This window comes from Scomber japonicus, chromosome 9 (genome assembly GCF_027409825.1).
Source record: "Scomber japonicus isolate fScoJap1 chromosome 9, fScoJap1.pri, whole genome shotgun sequence".
NCBI lineage: Eukaryota > Metazoa > Chordata > Actinopteri > Scombriformes > Scombridae > Scomber > Scomber japonicus.
In genome coordinates, this window is record NC_070586.1 from 35,732,976 (window position 1) to 35,752,899 (window position 19,924).

The window sequence follows — 19,924 nt, forward strand, 5'->3', positions numbered from 1 at the left end:
CCGGAGGTCAGGAGTGGATAAACCCGGTTGAAAGTGTGCCCGCCCGTATGCGACGCTCCTCGAAGAACAGCGAACGCACCCGTAAACAAACAGGGACAGTCTGATTGGTCAATACTAGCTGGCCTTCTATTGGTTGACAGCTTTGATCCACAAAAAATCCGAGAGCAGAGCAGAGATCCGCGAGCCGAGCACAAATTCCCTGAGCGCGAGAGGAAGAACTCGAGTGTGTAACCGAGTGCGAGGACACAGTGCGAGCATGCGCAGAGCAAATTTGAGTGCGAGAGCAGAGTTTTGAGAGAAAATATCACAAAATCTGAGCATGAAATCAATAAATACTGCTCTCAAATCCATTTAATATGCTCTTGAATTAAGATAGGGAATAAACTCCATAAGGAATTTGCCAAAAAATCATGAATACTTGAATTAAAAAGCTAACATTCATGTCCATTGAAGTTTTTAATAGATTAGAACTATCAGTACCATAAAGCATGACCATTTGTCCATTTATTGTATTAACAATACAATTAAGGTTATACTTAACATTTGAACATATCCTGTGAAACATGTTCTGGAAAGGTTTAAACCAAATATTAAATATTCTTATTCTTCATATCATTCAGAGGTTAAAACAAAGAAAGTATTAATCAGTTATTTTTCATTCACATTTTTGGATTGATAAGCAAAGCTTTCCATTATCCTTCTCATCTTGGAGAAGCCAGTGACATCATGCCAGGATGGGGTGGTGGAAAAAAGGTGTGTGTTATTGTTAGTGCTCACAGGTGAATAAAGTGTTAAAGCCCCATTGTTTTCCCCCAAGGACTCTAGAAGAAGTAATCCTGTTAAAGAAAGAAAAAAGAAAAAATATGGGCAAAAACACATCCAATTGTTCAGAATATGTTAGAGTATATAAAGATAGAGTGGGGATATTATTTATCATTTCAGAACGAAATTCAATGTCAAATAAAAGTGTTAAAGTGCTCTTAACAATATTCACTCTAAACTGGATAGAGGAAGTCATACTACTCAAAGGGCTATAAATAGGTTGTGCTTCCTGTAGTGTCAAGTCTTAAACACATGCAGTCAAATACAAGGCAGGAGACAATACTTAACATCGGTCAAACAATACTTATTGAGAGTTAAGAGGGCATGAATAGAAATTACATTCACATGGATTCCTAAATAAGTAGGTCATATATCGTCATAGTATGGTCAAAGAATATAGCAAGGCTGAGGTTAAAAGTATAATCAAATCAGAAATGAAGAAGAAATGGCAAGAAGAGTAGGATAAAGGAAATAAGCACTGATGCTACTACAGCATTCAAAGAAAAGCGTGAGAAATGAGAGGCAGCAATACATAGACAATAGCAGGTGCCAGCAATAAGCCATGAGTCATATTTTCAGTTCTGTTTATTTGGGGGCTATTTGGGGTTATACAGACAAAGTGAAATACTTTAGTTTACTTGTGTTTAAACAGTTGTAGAGTTTTGTATGAGGGCAAATATTCTGGTTGAAGCTGGTTGGTACTGGTATTGACACAAATCTGTTCTGGTTAGATAGGACAAATGATGTTAAATACCTGTATAAGTGTACAAAATGTTATATTTTGTTGTGGACCAGATTTGACCCACGGGCAACCATTTGCATACCACTTGGCTATAGAAAGGAGGGGGAGATTAGTCTATATCAAGGATGTTTGGTCACACCAGACTGAACAATAAATTAAAGATCATGAATAAGCATGCTGAAGAAAACAGTAGGGCGTATATTTTTGCAGATGAGTCAAGCTGATGTAGGGTACCAGGCTATTTTTCAGATTTTTAGAAAACAGGCGGGAGGACAACAGGCATTAACTCAAAAATGAGGAATAGTTTCATTTGAGAGCTATTGGCCACAATTTACAAAACAAAAAGTGTAAAAACCTGTGGCAATAAATTGGAATGAAGTTGACTTAAAAGACAATTTTAACCCAGGAGGACAAAAGTTGCATGGTCAAAAGAAAGACAATAGGAGGGTTAAGAAGTCTAACCGTCCCGTACCCTATCTAATCCACCAGGCGGCGGTAATGCGCCTAAAAGCTGTTTGCAAACCGCTAATGAACAACTATAACAAACGAAGAAGAAGACGGAGCGTACAGGTACAGGTACAGGTGAGCTGCAGAGTCACTGTGGATAAGGACGACATGGGGAAAGTTCAGGAGTTTGAGGTCGCGTTTGACAAAAATAAAGTGGTGTACAGTCCTGGAGAGTCTATCACAGGAACCGTGACTGTTAAACTTGGCCAGCAGCTACAATGTAAAGGTAAGAGTGTGTTTATTTAAAGCTCACCTGGTGGGAAAAAATACCGCCGTTCGCCAAACAAGGAAGTGAAGGATTCAGCAAAGATTACACTCGCTATGATTTAACTCTATTATTATTTTAAATGAATGTGATACTGACAGTGTTTTTGCGAGTGATGGGTTTAAAATGGACTTATTAAAAGTGGGATTCTAAGTCATTTCCTACACCGTTATTTCTGAGTGTCACTGAGGGACTTAAATGGGATCTATTGGGAATTTGAGGTTGTTTTTTCTTCTGTCTTGTATTCCAGAGGGATATATTCCTTTCTGTCATTGGTCACATTTACTGTTATGTAATGCTGCTAGATTGTACCTAAGCCTAAACATCCATTTCTCTAAGATAGGAGGAAGGAAAAGAAAAACAGAAGGTAGAACACTTACTGCTGTTCTCTTTAAGCCCTTTTCCCCAAGTTGCAATTGTTTTCTATTCCAAACAAAGATGGTAGCTATGACTACCTGGATGTTGTAACTTGGGAAAAAGAGTAAAAATTGATTTATCATTCTCTAGATATAGATAGAGTCTTCAAGGATTATGAAAATACCTCAGAGTTTTTATTCTACCCTCTGGGTTATCAAACATCACTTGTTTATCTTTTAGAGAAATGGATACTTGGCTCTGTGACTCAAATGTAATACATTAGAGATGCAAGCTGGGGCTAATTTACTACTGGAGTCTGTTTGTCTTTTAGAGTATGCAGCGGTGTCCATTCTTCTAAACAAGTAGAGCATTTCATTGGAGACGGTTTAGTTTTTGAACGTGTCACATGTCAGAGATCATGTATCAGATATCTGACAGGTGTTTACACTCTGCTTCAGGACCAGGTGTAGCGAGGACAAATGGGGTGACAGGATTTCACACATTAAGAATTCACACTAAGTTGAATAGATTCATTGATTAGTTGTTCAATAGAAAATGAATAGACAACAGTTCGGATCGTGGTTGAGGAATTCTTCACAGCAGACACTCTCTGTTTACAATTACAAGTAACATTTTCAGACACCTCAGGTTTTCCATTCGCTTCATTGTTTATTGTTTATTCAAGTTAATTTATTTGTATAGGCTAATATCAGAAATTTGCCTCTATTTAACTTCCTCTACCCTTCCACTAGGGCTGGACAATATATCAATATTGTGATATGAGACTAGATATGGTCTTAGAGTTTGGATATCGTAATATTGTGATATGTCATCAGCATTGTCTTTTCCTGGTTTTAAATGCTACATTACTGTAAAGTATGTAATTTTCTGACCTTAACAAACTGTGCTAGCTGTTCTCTTGTTTACTTTTTAGACACTTTGTCATTATATCTACATAACCGATGATTATTTATCAAAAATGTAATTGTGTAAATATTTTGTGAAAGCATCAAGAGTCATCTCTACATTATTGTTGCAATATCGATATTGAAGTATTTGGTCAAAAATATTGTGATACTTGATTTTGTCCATATCACCCAGCCCTACCTTTCACCTGGTAGAGTGTGCTTCACCTTGAGTTACCTGCATTCGTATAAGTAGTTTGACTTGATTTTTGAACTTGACTTGACCATTTTAGATTTGAAAATAAGTTTCATTAAATTTGAGCAACTTGAATGTAGTTTTTTGAATATTTGATACTGGTTTTTATGTAAATTTGTAAACGCTGACCTCCATTTAAAATCTCATTTAAGGGTGTGTTACAAAAAAAACAGGATTTGTGACATCATGGCTACATTGGAGTCAATTGTGGTTCAGTATGCAACTTACATAAGTGTGATGTAGAGATTTCAAAACCTCTGACACATCCACTAAGAATGGACTTCACAGTGACGTAGGAAGTTACACTATACACAATATTTGCATATTCGTAGATTCTGTTTTTTTGTTTGTTTTTTAACTAAGGAGAAAGGTGAGATGTGCTTTTTATGTTATGTCTTGTAACATGTCAGAAGGGTGTCTTTAAGTATTCAGAAGAAGTTAAAAATCCCAATAAGGTGTTCAGTTTTCTATAAGATTAAAATCATTATGGCATGATTCATCCTCCATATTTCATACTTCAGTTAAGTATCATCAGTAATGCAGCAATTTAACTGCTTGCTGAGTGATACCCATGGGGAAAACAACATGGCATGCTTTACTAAACAAACTGAAACTACTGGAGGTCAAACCTGAAAACATGGAACAGGAATTCTATTTGACGTTCATGATCACAATAGCTTCACCGAATAATAGAGAACTTATTCGAGTGCAAACCAGTCAGGAAAAGGGAAAGTGTGAGAAATGACTTCCCTGACTTGGCTCTATTTTCTTTGCTTTATCATCAAACTTGGGCGAGGAAGTTGAAAGACCTGAAACACACGTTGGATCACTGGTGAAACGACCCAGTCACATTGCAAATTGATGTAAAAACCAAAATCACCATTCCAGCCAGTGAATGCAGCCTCAGCATAGAAGCAACTGTTTTGCAATGTATTTTTTACCATGTTGCAACTTGAAAACATGTCTATCAAAGACTTTAGAGGCTTTTTTAGTCCAGTTTTTGACCTAATTATTAAAATGACACTTTCTCTCTCTGCTTTTCTCCATTTGCTGAGAGCTGCTTTTGTGTTTCGGGGGAGTTTCTGTTTTGAATTTGCAGGGCCTCCAGTCTGTTTACATTCCTCTTCAGGTAGAACGGGTCAGACTGTCGGCTTTACCGCGCCGCCTCCCTGGAAACACAGGTTGAATCACTGATGGATTGTGAAGTGCTGGCTGCGCCCTGAGATAAGCATGATGCATGTGTGCAAATATTGATCTACTATTAAAAGTAAAGTTTCAGTCATTGTGGTTCACCTCTGATCCAATGGATATGGAGTTACTAAAGCACTGTTTCAGAGTACAATAGTACAGTAAAAGTTCAATCTATTTGAACAGGAGTGTCCATAGTTTGGGTTTCAGGCCTGAGGAGAAATCTTTAGGGCGGCAACAAACAATACGTTTCATTAGTGATTAATCTACTGATTATTTTGTCGGCTAAAGGATTCAATATTTGGTGTAAAAATGTGTGAAAATTGGCAATCACAGTTTCCTATAGACCTATTTAACATCTTCAAATGACTTGCTTTGTTGAACCAACAAATCACAACCTAACAATAACTATCATATAAAATGAAGAAAAGCACCAAAATCACCACAATTTACAAGCTGGAACCAGGAAAACACTTTGGCTTTTTGTTTTTTATTAAGTACTCATGTATTAGTTGTCTAATCAACTACTATTAGCCATTAGTGTACTTCCAACTTTGTGTCAACAGTCTGGCTTAGATGTCTTTCGTGGGAAATGTGAGGAATCACATCTTTTAGAGAAATGACATCCTTCTAGCCGGCCTTCACCTGAAACGATTTAGTCTCTGATGACGGTGGATAAGCTCTCAGTCTGAAGGTGTAGACTCATGTCTCATCATTTGTAGAAATGATTTAGTAGCGAACATGTTTCTAGGATCATAATATGTTTTCTATTCAAGGAAACGAGATATTTAGCATCACAGGAATGGAAAGTAGCTGATATTAATTAAAATGCATAAGACAACAGACTCTCCTCCCTTCTCTGACTATAATTATTCTCCATCATAGATATTAAAATAGGAAAATGAGCGACATTCAAAAGAAAATCTTTCTGGTAAAAGATGAACGTTGTTGCTTTTACTAATCAAACATTAGCCCTGTCACAATAATAACATAATTACATGGACATGACCGCGATCACTTTTCTGACCTCAGTATTTCCACACTTCACATTAGCAGCTAAGAGGCTATTCATGTCACATTAACTAAGCTAGTAGTGTCCTCCATTCCCAATTAAAGGTAAATAATTGTCCTGGCCCATAATGACAGTTTGTGTAGCACCCACTCTACAATCCCACCCCCCACCCCCCTTACATTATTATGCTATTATATTATCATTATATCAGTGGTATAAAATGATCTTCAAATGACAATAATATTGTTTATCGCGATTAATACTGAGACAATATATCGTCTAATAATTGTAATTAAAGTGACAGGACTATCAGACATACATTTACCTCAGAGCCATTATCACTGTTGATGCAGTTTCATTCTAAGTACACAGCGTTCATTGACCCGGGCATCAAGAAACACGCCTGGATTTCATGGTTTCTTGCTTCTGTTTCAGCAGTTTGGAAACCAGCAGAGGTGTTTTTTCAGTTCCTCAAAAGTTGACATTTACTCTGTTTTTTGGGGGGGAAATTTATACAGACTCGTAATGCTGATTGAAATAAAGTGCAACGACCATAAAGGAAGTTCCTAACCTCAAAAACACTACAGAGATAACCATGCACGTCAAAAAAGAGGATATGGGAAACTTTAGTTTTAGTTGAAGTTGTGTTTTTGATGTTTTTTTCAATAAGTAAGAGGAAAGACAACGAGGAAAGGAGAAAGTGTATTTTCATAGTGAATAATTGTAATCAGCATTAAATCATGTTGTATTCTTCATATTGTATAAAATGTGCTCCTGGACTATAAAACAGTGATTGTGAATGTCTTTTTTTTCTATAAGATGAATCAAATATTAATAAATGATTGAGGAATTTATGAATGTGAATCGTGTAGAGACTAAGTATGAGACACAGTATGTGAGGGTTAAATTTCAACATTTTTCTGTTACTGTGGATAACATAAAAACCAACAAACCCAGCTCAGATGAGTGGAAAAACAGAATACCACACTAGTTGATAAGATCAACTAGAGAATTATATCTTATTTTGCTCCAACTTTTCATGCATTGTTTACTGCACTGTGAGGCACTTTATCAGATTCCACACATGCTTTGCACAACTTTTTTTACCTCACATATACACTAGAACTCCCAAAACACAAAAATTAGCGGACGCCTCCTTTAACAAGACTTTAAAATATTCCATCCTGCTTCTGAGAAATGCTAATGTGTCTGTGTTCTCATCTGCAGCCGTCAAAGTGAACTGCAACGGTTTCTGCGGCATCACCAGCAAAGTGAACGACACAGCTTGGACGGTGGAGGAGCAGTACTTCAACAGCACCGTCTCCATCGCAGACAAAGGTACGCCCCCCCACCACCACTTTTTGATATCAGATATCGTGGGTGCAGCTCAGCGTTTCACACAGAGCTGAGGTTAACTGACTTTGAATACTTCCTCATGATTTAATGAGCTTCCTTTAGTTAGGTGGTTGAAACAGGAAATACCAAAATACATGGGGGGGGGGGGTTATAGATAAAAGTCACAACTGCAAAATTATTGTATAATCTTTTACATTGCGGACAGTAAAACTAGTATTCTAAAAAAAACACTCTCAGTAAGTAAGTTTGTTCCTTTCCACTGAGGATACTCCATTGAGGCCTGAGGCTTGTGCTTCAGCTGGGGAACAGCAGAGTGATTGTTAGCATTTCCACTGCCTGATGCTTATCTGTTCTCTCTGTGTCCCACACAGGAACCCTGAAACAAGGAGAACACACGTTTCCTTTCAAGTTCCTCATTCCAGGTAGGAGCGAAGAGTGATGGGATGAAACACCTGTCACCGTGCATTTTTCCCTGTGTTTGTGTGTGTTTTGAACATAGCATTAACAGCCTGACAGACATGTCCGGACATGCTCACATGCTCCCTGATTCTGTTCTGGTTCAGCAGCTGGGAGGATGGGACTATCTTTTCCCACTATTCCTGGCAGGTTATAGAAGCTTTGCTCTGATTATCAGTGTTTAGCCACGTCCCAGAGGGGTTCTTGGTGGGGGTAGTACACTGCACAGAGGACAGAGCAAATCTTAATAACCTAGAAGAACTATATATCATATAACTTTACTGTAATAAATCATTTAGTTTGAAGCCGCAACTTCAAATCTAAAGTAGTGCTATGAATGTGATCCTAATAAATTCTTGTTTAAAATGCATCACTGTAAAAGTATAATGTGTCTCAAACAGCATTTACTCTGTTGCATGCACAGTCTACACAGCAGCTTTACTTACACAGGGGTTGGACAGAATAATGGAAACAGCTGTACAGTTGAAAGTAACAGTCCTGCAGATCAGGATGCAGGTTTACCGTCATTTTTCATAATTTAATATCGAACAGCAGAACTTTATTATTTTATATTTTTACTACTATTGTTTTTATTGCTCTTGTACTTATTATTTATTGTTGCTTTTTTATTATCCAATTTGCTGCTGCAATAATGTAAATTTCCCCATTATGGGACAAATAAAGGAATCTCTTGTCTTTAAACTCTGATACCGATATATATCTGTGATAGGCCAATATCAGCCAATAATATTAGTTGACTGATATATCGTCGGGTTTGAATAATAATGATAACTCCATTCATATAGTACCTGTCAAAACAGTAGATGCTTCACAGAGCAGTGAAAGCTGATATAAAATGTAAGATGAAAAAACAAAGCAGGCAAATAAACTACTCAAAATCCAATTACAATAAATAAACCCTCATGTTAGTAAAAACTGAACTAAACAGGAAGATAAAACAAAATCATCCCCCAAACTGCCTGTCCACAGTTCTTACAGCCACTTCCTGTTTGGACTTTGACCTGCTTCACTTACTGTAACTGTGTACATATAGCTTTCTGGGCAGTGATGTGACATTTCAGCTTGTTTGCCACCTCTGTGATCATGTGACTGCTCGTATTTTTAGACCTGTTTGACTTTGGCTTAGGGTGTTTTCACACCTACAACATTTAGCTGGTGTTAATGAAACCATAGTTGGTTTAACACCTTGTTGCAGTTTGTTTGCGTCGGTCAGAACGCAGCAATCACACTTAGGTCTGCACCAAATGAGACCACCAAGAAGAGGTGCTCTGTATCGGTACCATCTGCTCAACAACCTGAAACAAACAGGTCCAAAACCATAGTTGTAATGAATTATGGGTAGGTAGACAATTTCATATATTTTATATTTCTTCCTGAAGTGACGTGCAATGCATCTTGGGCAACTCCAGGTCATCATCAGATTATCTTCCAGTCACAGCTGCACCTTGTTTTCAAACTGTATCATTTGCCAAAAATGAGTAGAGGAAGGAAGTAACAAAGCATTTGTACTTAGTTATTATACCTGAGTAGATTTTCCAGGTATCTGTACTTAACTTGAGTATTCATTTACTTTTCTTCCCTACATTTGAACACAAACATGTGTTCTACTCCTTAAATTGCCAAAACAGGCTTGTTATTTGATTCAACCTCAGTGACTTTGTAAAAAGAAGACATGACATGCAAATAAGTGATAGAAATCTTTTTTTTTTTTTTCTTTTGGGGTGTGTGCCTCATGCCTCCCTGGACAGCTCCTCCCCTCATACTCTATTGACAAACAGTCCAACAATGAGCAGACAGTGTTGATGCTGTTGTTTTGTCGAGTTATTGGAAGTGGTCAAAATGAATTTGTACTTTTTATTTGTGTACTTGAGTACATTTCAGAGCCTGTACTTTCAGTTGAATCAGTACTTCTACTTTTACCAGTCTTTTTTTACTCAAGTATCTGAACTTCTGCTTCAGTACAGAACGTGAGGACTTTTGCCGCCTCTGAAAATGACTCATGACCAGAGCCAAGATCACCACACAAAGCTGTACTTCCCTTGTGAAACATTTATCTATGTCCAGAACATAAACACCAAAGTGACCTATGAAGAGCGGTCAGCTCAACTAGAACATATTTTGGTTGATTTAGAAATATGCAAACTGAACTGTACCAAAGTCTGTATGCTACATTGTAACAATTGAATTGCCTGCTGCTGAACAAACAATGGAACTATAGGTCTGAAAACACCCTCAGTGACGCTGCTTTGCTCTCATATCTCAACACTTATCTTGTGAATCCAGTATTATTAAGACCAAAACTATAAAGATAATACCCAGAATGATCCTTTTTAGGCTCCCAGTTTGTGAAGATGATTTGATTACGCCCCTCCACCTTAAAACTCAGTACTTCTAACTGTAGCTTTTACTACCATGCACTAATCTCCAGTACACATTTTAAGGTGGATGATGGCAACACTCACTAACATGTTTACAGATTCCATCGTTAATACTTTAGAGATACGAAATGGAGCAGTGTCTCTCTTATGTCATAAGTTCTCAAGATTTCCATCAGGAACCACTATGTATGTGGTAACCCCAGCTGTCCTGTATGTTCCTCTTACTCATTACACTACAATGCACCAGAGCACTTCCCCATGACATCAGCACATTTTGATGATAACTCTATAGAAAGGAGCGACACCAAAACACAAATTTGTTATGCTTAGATCTTGATCCAGCCGCTATTAATTGCTTTGTAAAACAAAATATGATGGGATGGATGATGGGGAAAACTATTAGGTGTCTTAAGATAAGGAGAAGATTAACTTGTGATCTCAAGAAAACATCGAAATAATCCAAAGTTTGGATTGTGGCGACTCCAAGTTTTCGTCCACACTTTTTGTAACTTTTTACAAGTTTTTGGTACAGTAGTGTTTTTTTCGGGAGAGCAGTACACTGTGTCCCCGCAGCTGCCATGGACTCACACACACACACACACACACACACACACACAGCAATACACAGCAATACACAGCCAGCCCTCGTGTTCAGTCTTTGTTGGTCACTTATCAGGAGTTTAGTTTTCCAGGTAAAGCGTCCTCTGTTCCTCTGTTACAGTGATACAACAGAAACTCAAAACCAACTCAACCGGTCTGTTTGCTGGTCTGTCGCCATTCTAAATCATCTGTCATTTGAAACGTGTGTGTGTGTGGGAGAGAGAGTGATAGTGCCTGCAGGTGGATCAGAACGCTCTTTGCCATCTTTCATTTCATGTTTACATTGAGCCACAAACATTATTCAGTCACGTGATAACTTTTTGAAACAGTCAGATCTGGATTTTTTTTTTTTTTTAATGATCAGCATATGAAGCTGAACATATCTTCTCTCAGTATTAAAAAAAACAGCTCACAAATATAAAGTTTGGTCTCTGAAAACAGCTACTCACTGTCATTTTTAGCATGCGTTAATCATACAGGAAACAGTGCACTGGACTATTTTCAGCAGTGGATGAATCCACACTTGAGTATTTGGCAGCAGAATGGTTTGTGTGTGAATGAGTGAAAATAAACTTGTGTGTGTGTGTGTCTGTGTGTGTTCATTGTAATAAAACAATGTCACTCAGTTCAACAGTGTGACTGACTGATGTGTTTTTAATAGTTTTTGGACAACTGGAGTTTTGTTAATTTTCAAAACAGTCACATCTGGAAAAAGCTGCTTTTTAAACATCATCATATATCTATATATCATATAACAGTTATCATATTAAACTGTGGCTGAAATCTGCAATCAAACAACCCTCCCCTAATATAAAAATCTAGTCGTCTGTGTTCTTTTTTTCAATCATATTATTATATATTTGTCATTCCTTATAGAAATTAAATGATACATTTGACCTGCTTAATTTGCTTGACCACTAACTTCTGTTTTTGGGAGTGTGTTGTGTTTTTTTTTTATTTTAGCACATCTATAAAAAGAAGGTTAATGCTTGACCACAGTGTTGAATAAAATCTATTGCTAGATCATCTATTCTTTGTGCCTTTTTTTGTTTTTTTTGGAAAGTTATGAATAGCATTTTATATTTCTGTGCAGGTCAGATCATTGTGTCTGTCGTCTTCTTCTTTTTTTGTTATTGTCGTTTTATAAAACTAAAATCTATTGACCATCCATCCCACAGTCTCTGCTCCAACATCCTTTGAAGGCAACTACGGTAAGATTGTGTACAGAGTGAGAGCTTTCATCGACACGCCTCGATTCGCCAAAGACTACAACACAGAGAAAGCCTTCTTCCTCCTCAGCCTCTTCAACCTCAACCAAGTGCCAGACATATGGGTGAGATATGATGACATATGGTTGTGTGTGTGTGTGTGTGTGTGGTGAAGCCTTATCCATTAAATACATATTGCATGAGGTCAATATTGAGAAAAAATCTTTATCATCTGTATACAGTGTATTAGATCTCATCTTCTTGGTTGAATGTAACAAGCATGGCTCAGTGTCATGGTGTTCTAACTGTGCCTCTCTCTCCATTCAGGGTACCTGTTCCTCTGCAGTGACCCAGCAGTTCACCTACATGCTGGTGAAGACGGGCACGGTGGTCCTGAAGGCCCAAACCGACATGAAGGGCTACACACCAAGTCAGGTCATCCAGGTGACGGCCAACATCCACAATCAATCGGGCAAGAGCACGGGCAACATAATGGCCAGTCTGATGCAGGTAACTGCCACTAGGGGGAGTCTAATCTCATGTTAAGTACACTGTAGGCTTCATCTGTTGAAGCTGTGCATTAACTCTTAACTGGATTGGTAAATGTAGACCCAGATTAATTAGTGATCAGCATGGTGAGAAGACATATACCTCAAGGAAAGACTAGCTGTCAATAATAATAGTTACAATGATAATTAATAAGTGTAACATGTCCATTTGTGTAACATTTTTTATACAGGAAATGCAGCTCGAAGTGCTTTACAACAAAAGGACCTAAAAGGAGCTTAACCTTCCTTCCTTCCTTCCCTAGGAATAGGGAATAAGTTGCACACATAAATGACATACAATAAAAACAATATGCAGTACACGCGTACATCAGGTAAAAAGACAATAGTGCAATAAACACAGACTGACACTGGACGATCCTACACATATAATGCCATTATATACATCCATACCACCTCCAACCTTCCATCATAGCATTCACATAAGCATTCACATCACATCACCATGTCAACCTACCAAAACATTCATTCTGTCATAAATATAGATTCAGTCACACATCCCAACACTCTATCAAAAGCATTCATTGATCCATTCACTCGCATACATCCATACACAAGCTGGACTATTCATTCATTTCCATATACAGAACCATCACATTCATTCATTTCTGGCTGTTAAGAAGCTAGATTGATACAGGAACAAAGGAATGTTTGTATCTATTGTGCCTGCACAGAGGAGGTCTGTGTCTCTTCCCAGAATTCAGAAGAACATATTCACAGTTCAACACATGAGCACTGTCTGATAAATGGCATTTGCCTGTCTGATAGTCACCTGATCAAAAATGGTACACATTAAAAGTAACAATCAATCAAGCTTTATTAAATAGTGCGAAATCACAACAAGTCATCTCAAGGCACTTTACATATAGAACAGGGTATAGAATAAATACAGTATATAAAATCAAGTAAAATACAACTCAAGTGAAGATTGTGTCAGAAGTCTACATGTGGGCTAGAAAACACACATACCTAAAAGCAGCTGAAAGATGTATGAGCATACTGACATATGTTGTTCATTAAAGAATAAAGGTTGGCATTATTATGGACTGTTCTTATTGTCACTAAATCCCATGAAAAAAACAATTATAAACAAACTCTAGATTATTATATTATTGTATGTGTATTACTGTATATGTATTACTTATTGTATTTAATCTTTGTGCAAAGTTAAAAATGATGAGATAAGAAGGAAAAACTAAAAAATACATCCACTAAAACACAGCTGTGTATATACAGCAGTACTGGGTGTAAGAATAGTGTTTCTACTTTAGCTGGGATTTTATTTGTAACACAGACAACTGTCCAAATGAGGTTTTGTGTATTGCTATGCAGAACAGAACAGAACCAGTTTCTATAGAGGCCTGTGTGCTGACTCTACTACAGTGTTGGTGTCTGAAACAAATTCATTAAGCAGGGAAGGAGCATTTATAAATGAGCTTTAGGTTGGAGCAGCATACCAAGCTGAACATATTGTCACTGTAGTTCTTAGCACGTTAATTAAACAGGAAATAGTGAATTAGCTGGGCACTATTTTCTGCAGTGGATTAATCTACATTTGGTGCGAGTGTGAGTGTTCCTATGAGAGTGTATGGTAATCCAGTGCTACAATGTGACTCACTGATGTGTTTTTAATAGATGAGGAATATTGATTAGTTAGTTGAACATTAATTATACATTGATTAATTGATGATAAGAGACATCTATCATTTTTCTTTCTCTTTGAGCTTTTTTTTTTTTTTTTAAATGTTTGTGCTTGAAATTGTTCTCCTTGTGTTTCCAGAGAGTAACCTACGAGACCAAAAAGCCCACCCATGATTTGAGGGCAATAGCCGAGGTGGAGGGAGGTACGGTGAAGGCCGGCAAGGAGGTGGAGTGGAAGGAGCAGATCATTGTCCCTCCTCTTCCTCAGTCCTGCCTCGCTGGATGTGAACTTATAAAGATTGAATATTTTGTTAAAGTAAGAATGGCTCAGCTTCTTTTACACCAATGACAAAGATGTATTCAAGTGGTTGTAGTTTAGAGGTTTGTTACACTGCAAACTATTTAATAATTGAAAAATTGGCAATTTAAAGATTTGTTGTTTATCATTAGATTTGACTATTTATAAGCTTAATAATAAAATAACTTTTTGTTAGATTTAATGATAATGAAAATGGAAAAACTGCTCCCAAGTTAAAGGGAGTCTGCATGCATGATTGTTTATTATTAAGAAAGTTTTCCATTATAAATAGATATAGTTAATTAGATATAATACTTGAATTATGAGATTTGGATTGTGGATACTTAAAAAAAGCAATTGAAATATGACATTATTGGAATACATATGATGATATTTTCAAAATAATAGTAACTGGGACTAACATAGAGCTTCCTGTCATTAACCAGGTCAGTCTGAAGTTTCCAGACGTCATGTTAACGTTACCGCTCCACATTGGCAACGTCTCCCTGGACAAAAAACTTCAACCGTCCAAGAGAGCAGCTCCTCCTCCTTCCTCCGCCCCCGCCGAACCCACACCAACCCCCGCCTCAGCCCCTGACGCCTCCTCCCCCCCGGCCTCAGCCCCTGACACCTCCACTTCTGCCACCACCCCCACCTTACCCCCTCGGCGCGCCCCGAAACCCGCTCCCCGCCCGGCCCCCCGCGCCAGATCATCCTCCCATAACAACATCCCCAGTGCTCCTCCGGCAGAGTTCTACGAGGGAGCGGAGGGGGGCGCGGCCATGAGCGATGGCGTCCCCAACAAGCGCCAGTCTCTGCTGGTGTCGCCCAACGCCTTCAGCTACGCCCCCGGCCTCTTCTTCCCCCAGAACCAGCAGCCCAGCGCACCCGCTGCAGGGCCCGGTGGACCCCCATTCAGCGGCCCCACAGGGGCCACATCACTTTATCCTCCTCTGAACAATGTCAGCCCGATGCCAGCCTCACACATCCTGCCTCCAGACTACGGCACCTCTGCATATCCACAAGGTCAGTAAAAGTTATTTATAGTGTTTTTAAAGCTGTCATATGTCAAAATGGGTCAGATTTGACTCATCCAGGCTGCGTTCACTGATACAGTGTGAAGATTTATTCATCACAAGAAAATAGCACGTCAAGATTTACTAAGACAGAAGCTCATTATGCAGTCAGCTCCTGGACTGATCCTGGTCCTGGTCCTGTCCTACAGATACATTCTAAGAGTCTCCTCATAAAAGTGTCTCTACCTAATGTTGAACCACAGATGTTTAGAAAGCATCAATAATGGATCTGACTGATCAATAAATGTGATTAAACCTTGATTCATGTTTCAGAGAGCAGAGAGAGTGTATTTTTTTACCTTTTACACCAAAAACAGCTCCTATCACACAATATCATGTCCTATTTGACCTAAGACATGAAAATATAACCTAGCAATAATGATGGAAATGTATTTTATAACTTTATGGAAGTGTGGGGTTTATTGTAGAACCATTAGAGCCATCAGTCTTCACTGCTACATCATAAAAATAAATCCTCATAACTACTATCTTATTAAAACTATGAACTATTCATTTCACTAAAACACATGGACATAGATACAGAGATAATTTGACCCAGAACAGCCTCAATAGACAAACATTATTAACACCTAAACAAAAGTATAACAGTCTAAAATATTTTCATTTTTGTGCATTTTATGTCACTTTAGGAAAAGTCATCAAAAGTCGTTTATGATGTTTTTAAAGCTGTCAAATGTCAATAGGGGTCAAATTTGACTCAAAACTATTACTTTTCCCACTTCCACTTGAGAACTATCACTGTTAGTCAAAATATGACTCCTAAAATGACGATATTATTTAGTGTATAGCTGCTAATAAACACTCAGAGAAAAGCAGATGCCGCAGCAGTCCAGAGCAGAGCAGGTGGAGTTGGAGATAGTGATGATATGATATATAAAGAACTGAGCCAAACATAGTTACAGTCTGCAGTGATTTTACAGTTCAAACTCAAGTTTAATGTTAACAAATCAAAGCTGCCTGTTGATTATTGTCTGTATTACAGTAATCAGAGTGTTCATTAAAAAAAGTAATTTTTGTTTCTAATAATCAGGTTAGTTTAATTGATTTAAACAGGATAACTTAAACTAGCAGTCCATCCCTACTAAAACTACAGATCTAATAAACTAAAGATAAGCACAAACTAGTGTGTTGGTTGGTAGAAGGAGGAGATGATGAATGCCCCCTCTCTGTCACCACACAGCTGCCATCTTGGTAGTTCTTCTAGCTTGAGTCCTGGTGAGCCAGCCAATCCACCGCCAGCCTGGAAAACCAGTCTACCGATTGGTGCTGCAGCAGCCAATCGCAGTCAAACAATCATCCTCCTGTTCTAGCACACACTCATATGCATATATAAGACAACAAAACACACATCAGACCTTATGAACAGGGATCTTCACTCACTGCTGCTCATACTGAAGTGTACTTTTAATGTAATTTTAATTGGCTTAGGAAATAAATGAAGAAACTACATAATTGTGACTAAACTGAAGGAAGTTATTTGAATCCAATGATCAGTAAAACAGTAAAGAGACTTTGAACAGCAGATATCCACATGATCTGATCTACTTAGATGAATGAGAAATAGTTTTAAGACAAACTTCTGCTGTCAGTAAGTTTACATTATTTCCTGTTTTTATTAATAATTATGAGAAGTTAGTCATGAGTATGTGTGTATATTTGTGTTAGTCACACCTGGAACTATGAGAAATGCCAACACTCTATAGGCTGAGGTGTTGCTCACATGTATGGAATGTGTGATATTTAACAGTATTTAAAGTCCATGTTAAGTAAGAATAAATATGTGTTCTGAGTTTGACATACCACAGAAAAGTGTGTTGTTAACCACCCTGCCAAATTAGAATGATTAAAAAAATCACCAAATATATAAAATTAGGCTTCAAAGTTGTGTAAAAATCAGCCTCTTTCTCTGCTCCCAAACGCTGTGGGCGTGGCAGCTGAAACCCCGCCCCCTACCAAGTGTCACCTGTCAATCAAAGTCACCACCTCTACCAGAAACATGGACGCTACATCTGAGAGCTTTCTGTTGCTAACTCAGCTGCTAGCTCAGCAACCAACTCGGCGGCTAACTAGCTAACGGTAGACTATAATAGTAGTAGTGTGCTCTGAATGTATTTATACCTCTACAGCAGCAGGGGTGGGTTTATGCTAATAACGCAGCAGTGATTTTCAGACCCGCCCACTAAATCCTGAACACAGAAATCTTGAAACACAGTTTGTGAAGTCTAGCTCCACAATTTAAATCTAAATGGTTGAAATGCTTTTTACACCTTTTTTAGAAATACATTTATGACCTATTTAATGTGTTTAGAAGAAAACTTTACAGTCTTTAAGTAATAACAAGCGTGTGCGTGTGCTTCTGTGTGTCTGCGTGTGCGTGTGTGTGTGTGTGTGTTACAGAGGCTCCTCCTTCCTACGACGAGAGCTTCAACACATGAAGTGTAAGGAGAACCGCAACATCTGGACGACCGTCAATTCACTCCGATATCTAAACGAGATGTTGAACTATAAACAGTTCTGCCATTAAAGAAAAAAAAGAAGTTCATCACTGACTCGGATGAAACGATCACAAGCAGAACCTAACATGCTTTTATTTCTGAACGTCCACACATGATCAACATTTTGAATTGAGATGAAAGTGAGTTGAGCTGGAACTCTTCTGGCCAGTGATCAAGTACTAATCACACACACACACACACACACACACACACACACACACACACACACACACACAGCCAATCACCACTCACCACTTTTTTCTGTATGCTGTCAGCACTTTGAATAAAATGAAAGTTAAAGCTAATAACCAGATTTTATATGTACAGTAGCAGGAGTGGAGGTTTTAGTTAGGAGTCCCTTTTTTAGATGACATCTGTGATGTCAAGTGACAAAGTTTTATGTTTCCGAGCAGAAATAATGCATCTCATCTCTGTGTAGTTTCATATCCAGATCATTTTCTAACCTCAAAAAAATAAAATGAAAACTGTGATTATTATTTTTTCATAATGGGAATCAGGTGAAATGATCTGTTCTGAGTTGGAATATTAGATGAGATGAATTCTTCACAAGGATTTCTTTTATTTACATTTTATTATGACATCATGATTTGTACTCTTCCTCCTTTTATAGAGGGAATATCCTTCACCTGTTCAATATGTGTTGGCTCATTATACGTCGGAGCCTTTTTTTCTTTTTTTTTGATTTGTGAAGTATTAACTGTGATTTGAAGTTTTATCTGGTCTTTCATGGAGTAGTTCACATCATGTTAATTAGCATTTTGTTCAATAGTTTTAATCAGTGCAGAAAGGAAACATTGTATTTATTTATTGTTTTAAATGTTTTCTGACTGCTGTCTGGATTCCAATAAATCTGTTAAAGGAACTTTGTGTCAAACTGTTTGATATTTCACAGGTAGGTTTGTAAAATGTTCTGTATTGGTCAGAAATAAACACACATCCAATGACATCATCTGTAATATTCTGCATAAATAAACTGATAAATGTATGTTAAGATATAACTATAGATAACAAAGCGAAACAAACTGAAAATAAGCAGACCAAATTATACTTAATATGTTAAACAAACATGTATTTACAATAGTGTACAAACCAAAATCTACAGTATTTGTTCACTGAGCAGTATGATGTATGTGCAGAGTTTGTTTTCATATTCATTTGAAGTTTCTGTACTCAGTTTAATGTGTACCTACAAGCATGATTTGTGACATCACAACTAGTATGGAGCCAATCGTGTTCCAGTATGTAAATGACACTGGAATAATAATGAACAGTGACTATAGTTATTACAGTATACACAACTTTACTTCAGTATTTCTACTTCATGTATTTTCATTCATTCATTTCATTTACTGTACAAGGCAGAGCTTATTCTATGTTTATGATAAGATTATAAAATACAACATATTGTTAAAGATCTTCCAGTTTAACCAAAGATCCAAACATATAAACATACATTTGTGAATCAGAACATTGTCTCTTTTCTCTCTCATTAATAATCTCATGATGACCCCTCAGTTTTACCTTGTAAGCCCTTTGGAGGACCCTGACCCCTAGGTTGGGAACCACTGGACTAAAATACCTTGCTGTGAAGAAAGTAGTTCAAATGAATTACACCTCAACCACATTGAACAGTAAGATGCTTACACTTTGATGCATCTAATAAAGTCATATTTAATAAAATAAGAATCACTCTATTCAATCTCCAATCTATTGCAGAGTGAGTACTTTAAAAA

The 19,924-nt window shown here is 37.6% G+C and overlaps 1 protein-coding gene across 1 annotated transcript; it reads left to right on the forward strand.

Annotated features, from left to right (window-relative positions):
- Positions 1-2,179: 2,179 nt before the first annotated feature.
- Positions 2,180-18,948, forward strand: arrdc1a (arrestin domain containing 1a). The gene is made up of 8 exons (XM_053325815.1): positions 2,180-2,297; positions 7,282-7,392; positions 7,782-7,832; positions 12,044-12,198; positions 12,401-12,583; positions 14,420-14,596; positions 15,025-15,604; positions 18,073-18,948. Exons 1-8 carry the CDS (start codon positions 2,180-2,182, stop codon positions 18,108-18,110), a joined length of 1,413 nt encoding a protein of 470 aa, XP_053181790.1. The 3' UTR covers positions 18,111-18,948.
- Positions 18,949-19,924: the final 976 nt, after the last annotated feature.

Excerpts from the sequence above, each read along its gene's own strand:
- arrdc1a (XM_053325815.1), top strand. The coding sequence starts at position 2,180 with ATGGGGAAAGTTCAGGAGTTTGAGGTCGCGTTTGACAAAAATAAAGTG. Across the intron at positions 7,393-7,781 it reads CGTCTCCATCGCAGACAAAG|GAACCCTGAAACAAGGAGAA; the intron begins GTACGCCCCCCC and ends TGTCCCACACAG. Across the intron at positions 14,597-15,024 it reads AGATTGAATATTTTGTTAAA|GTCAGTCTGAAGTTTCCAGA; the intron begins GTAAGAATGGCT and ends GTCATTAACCAG.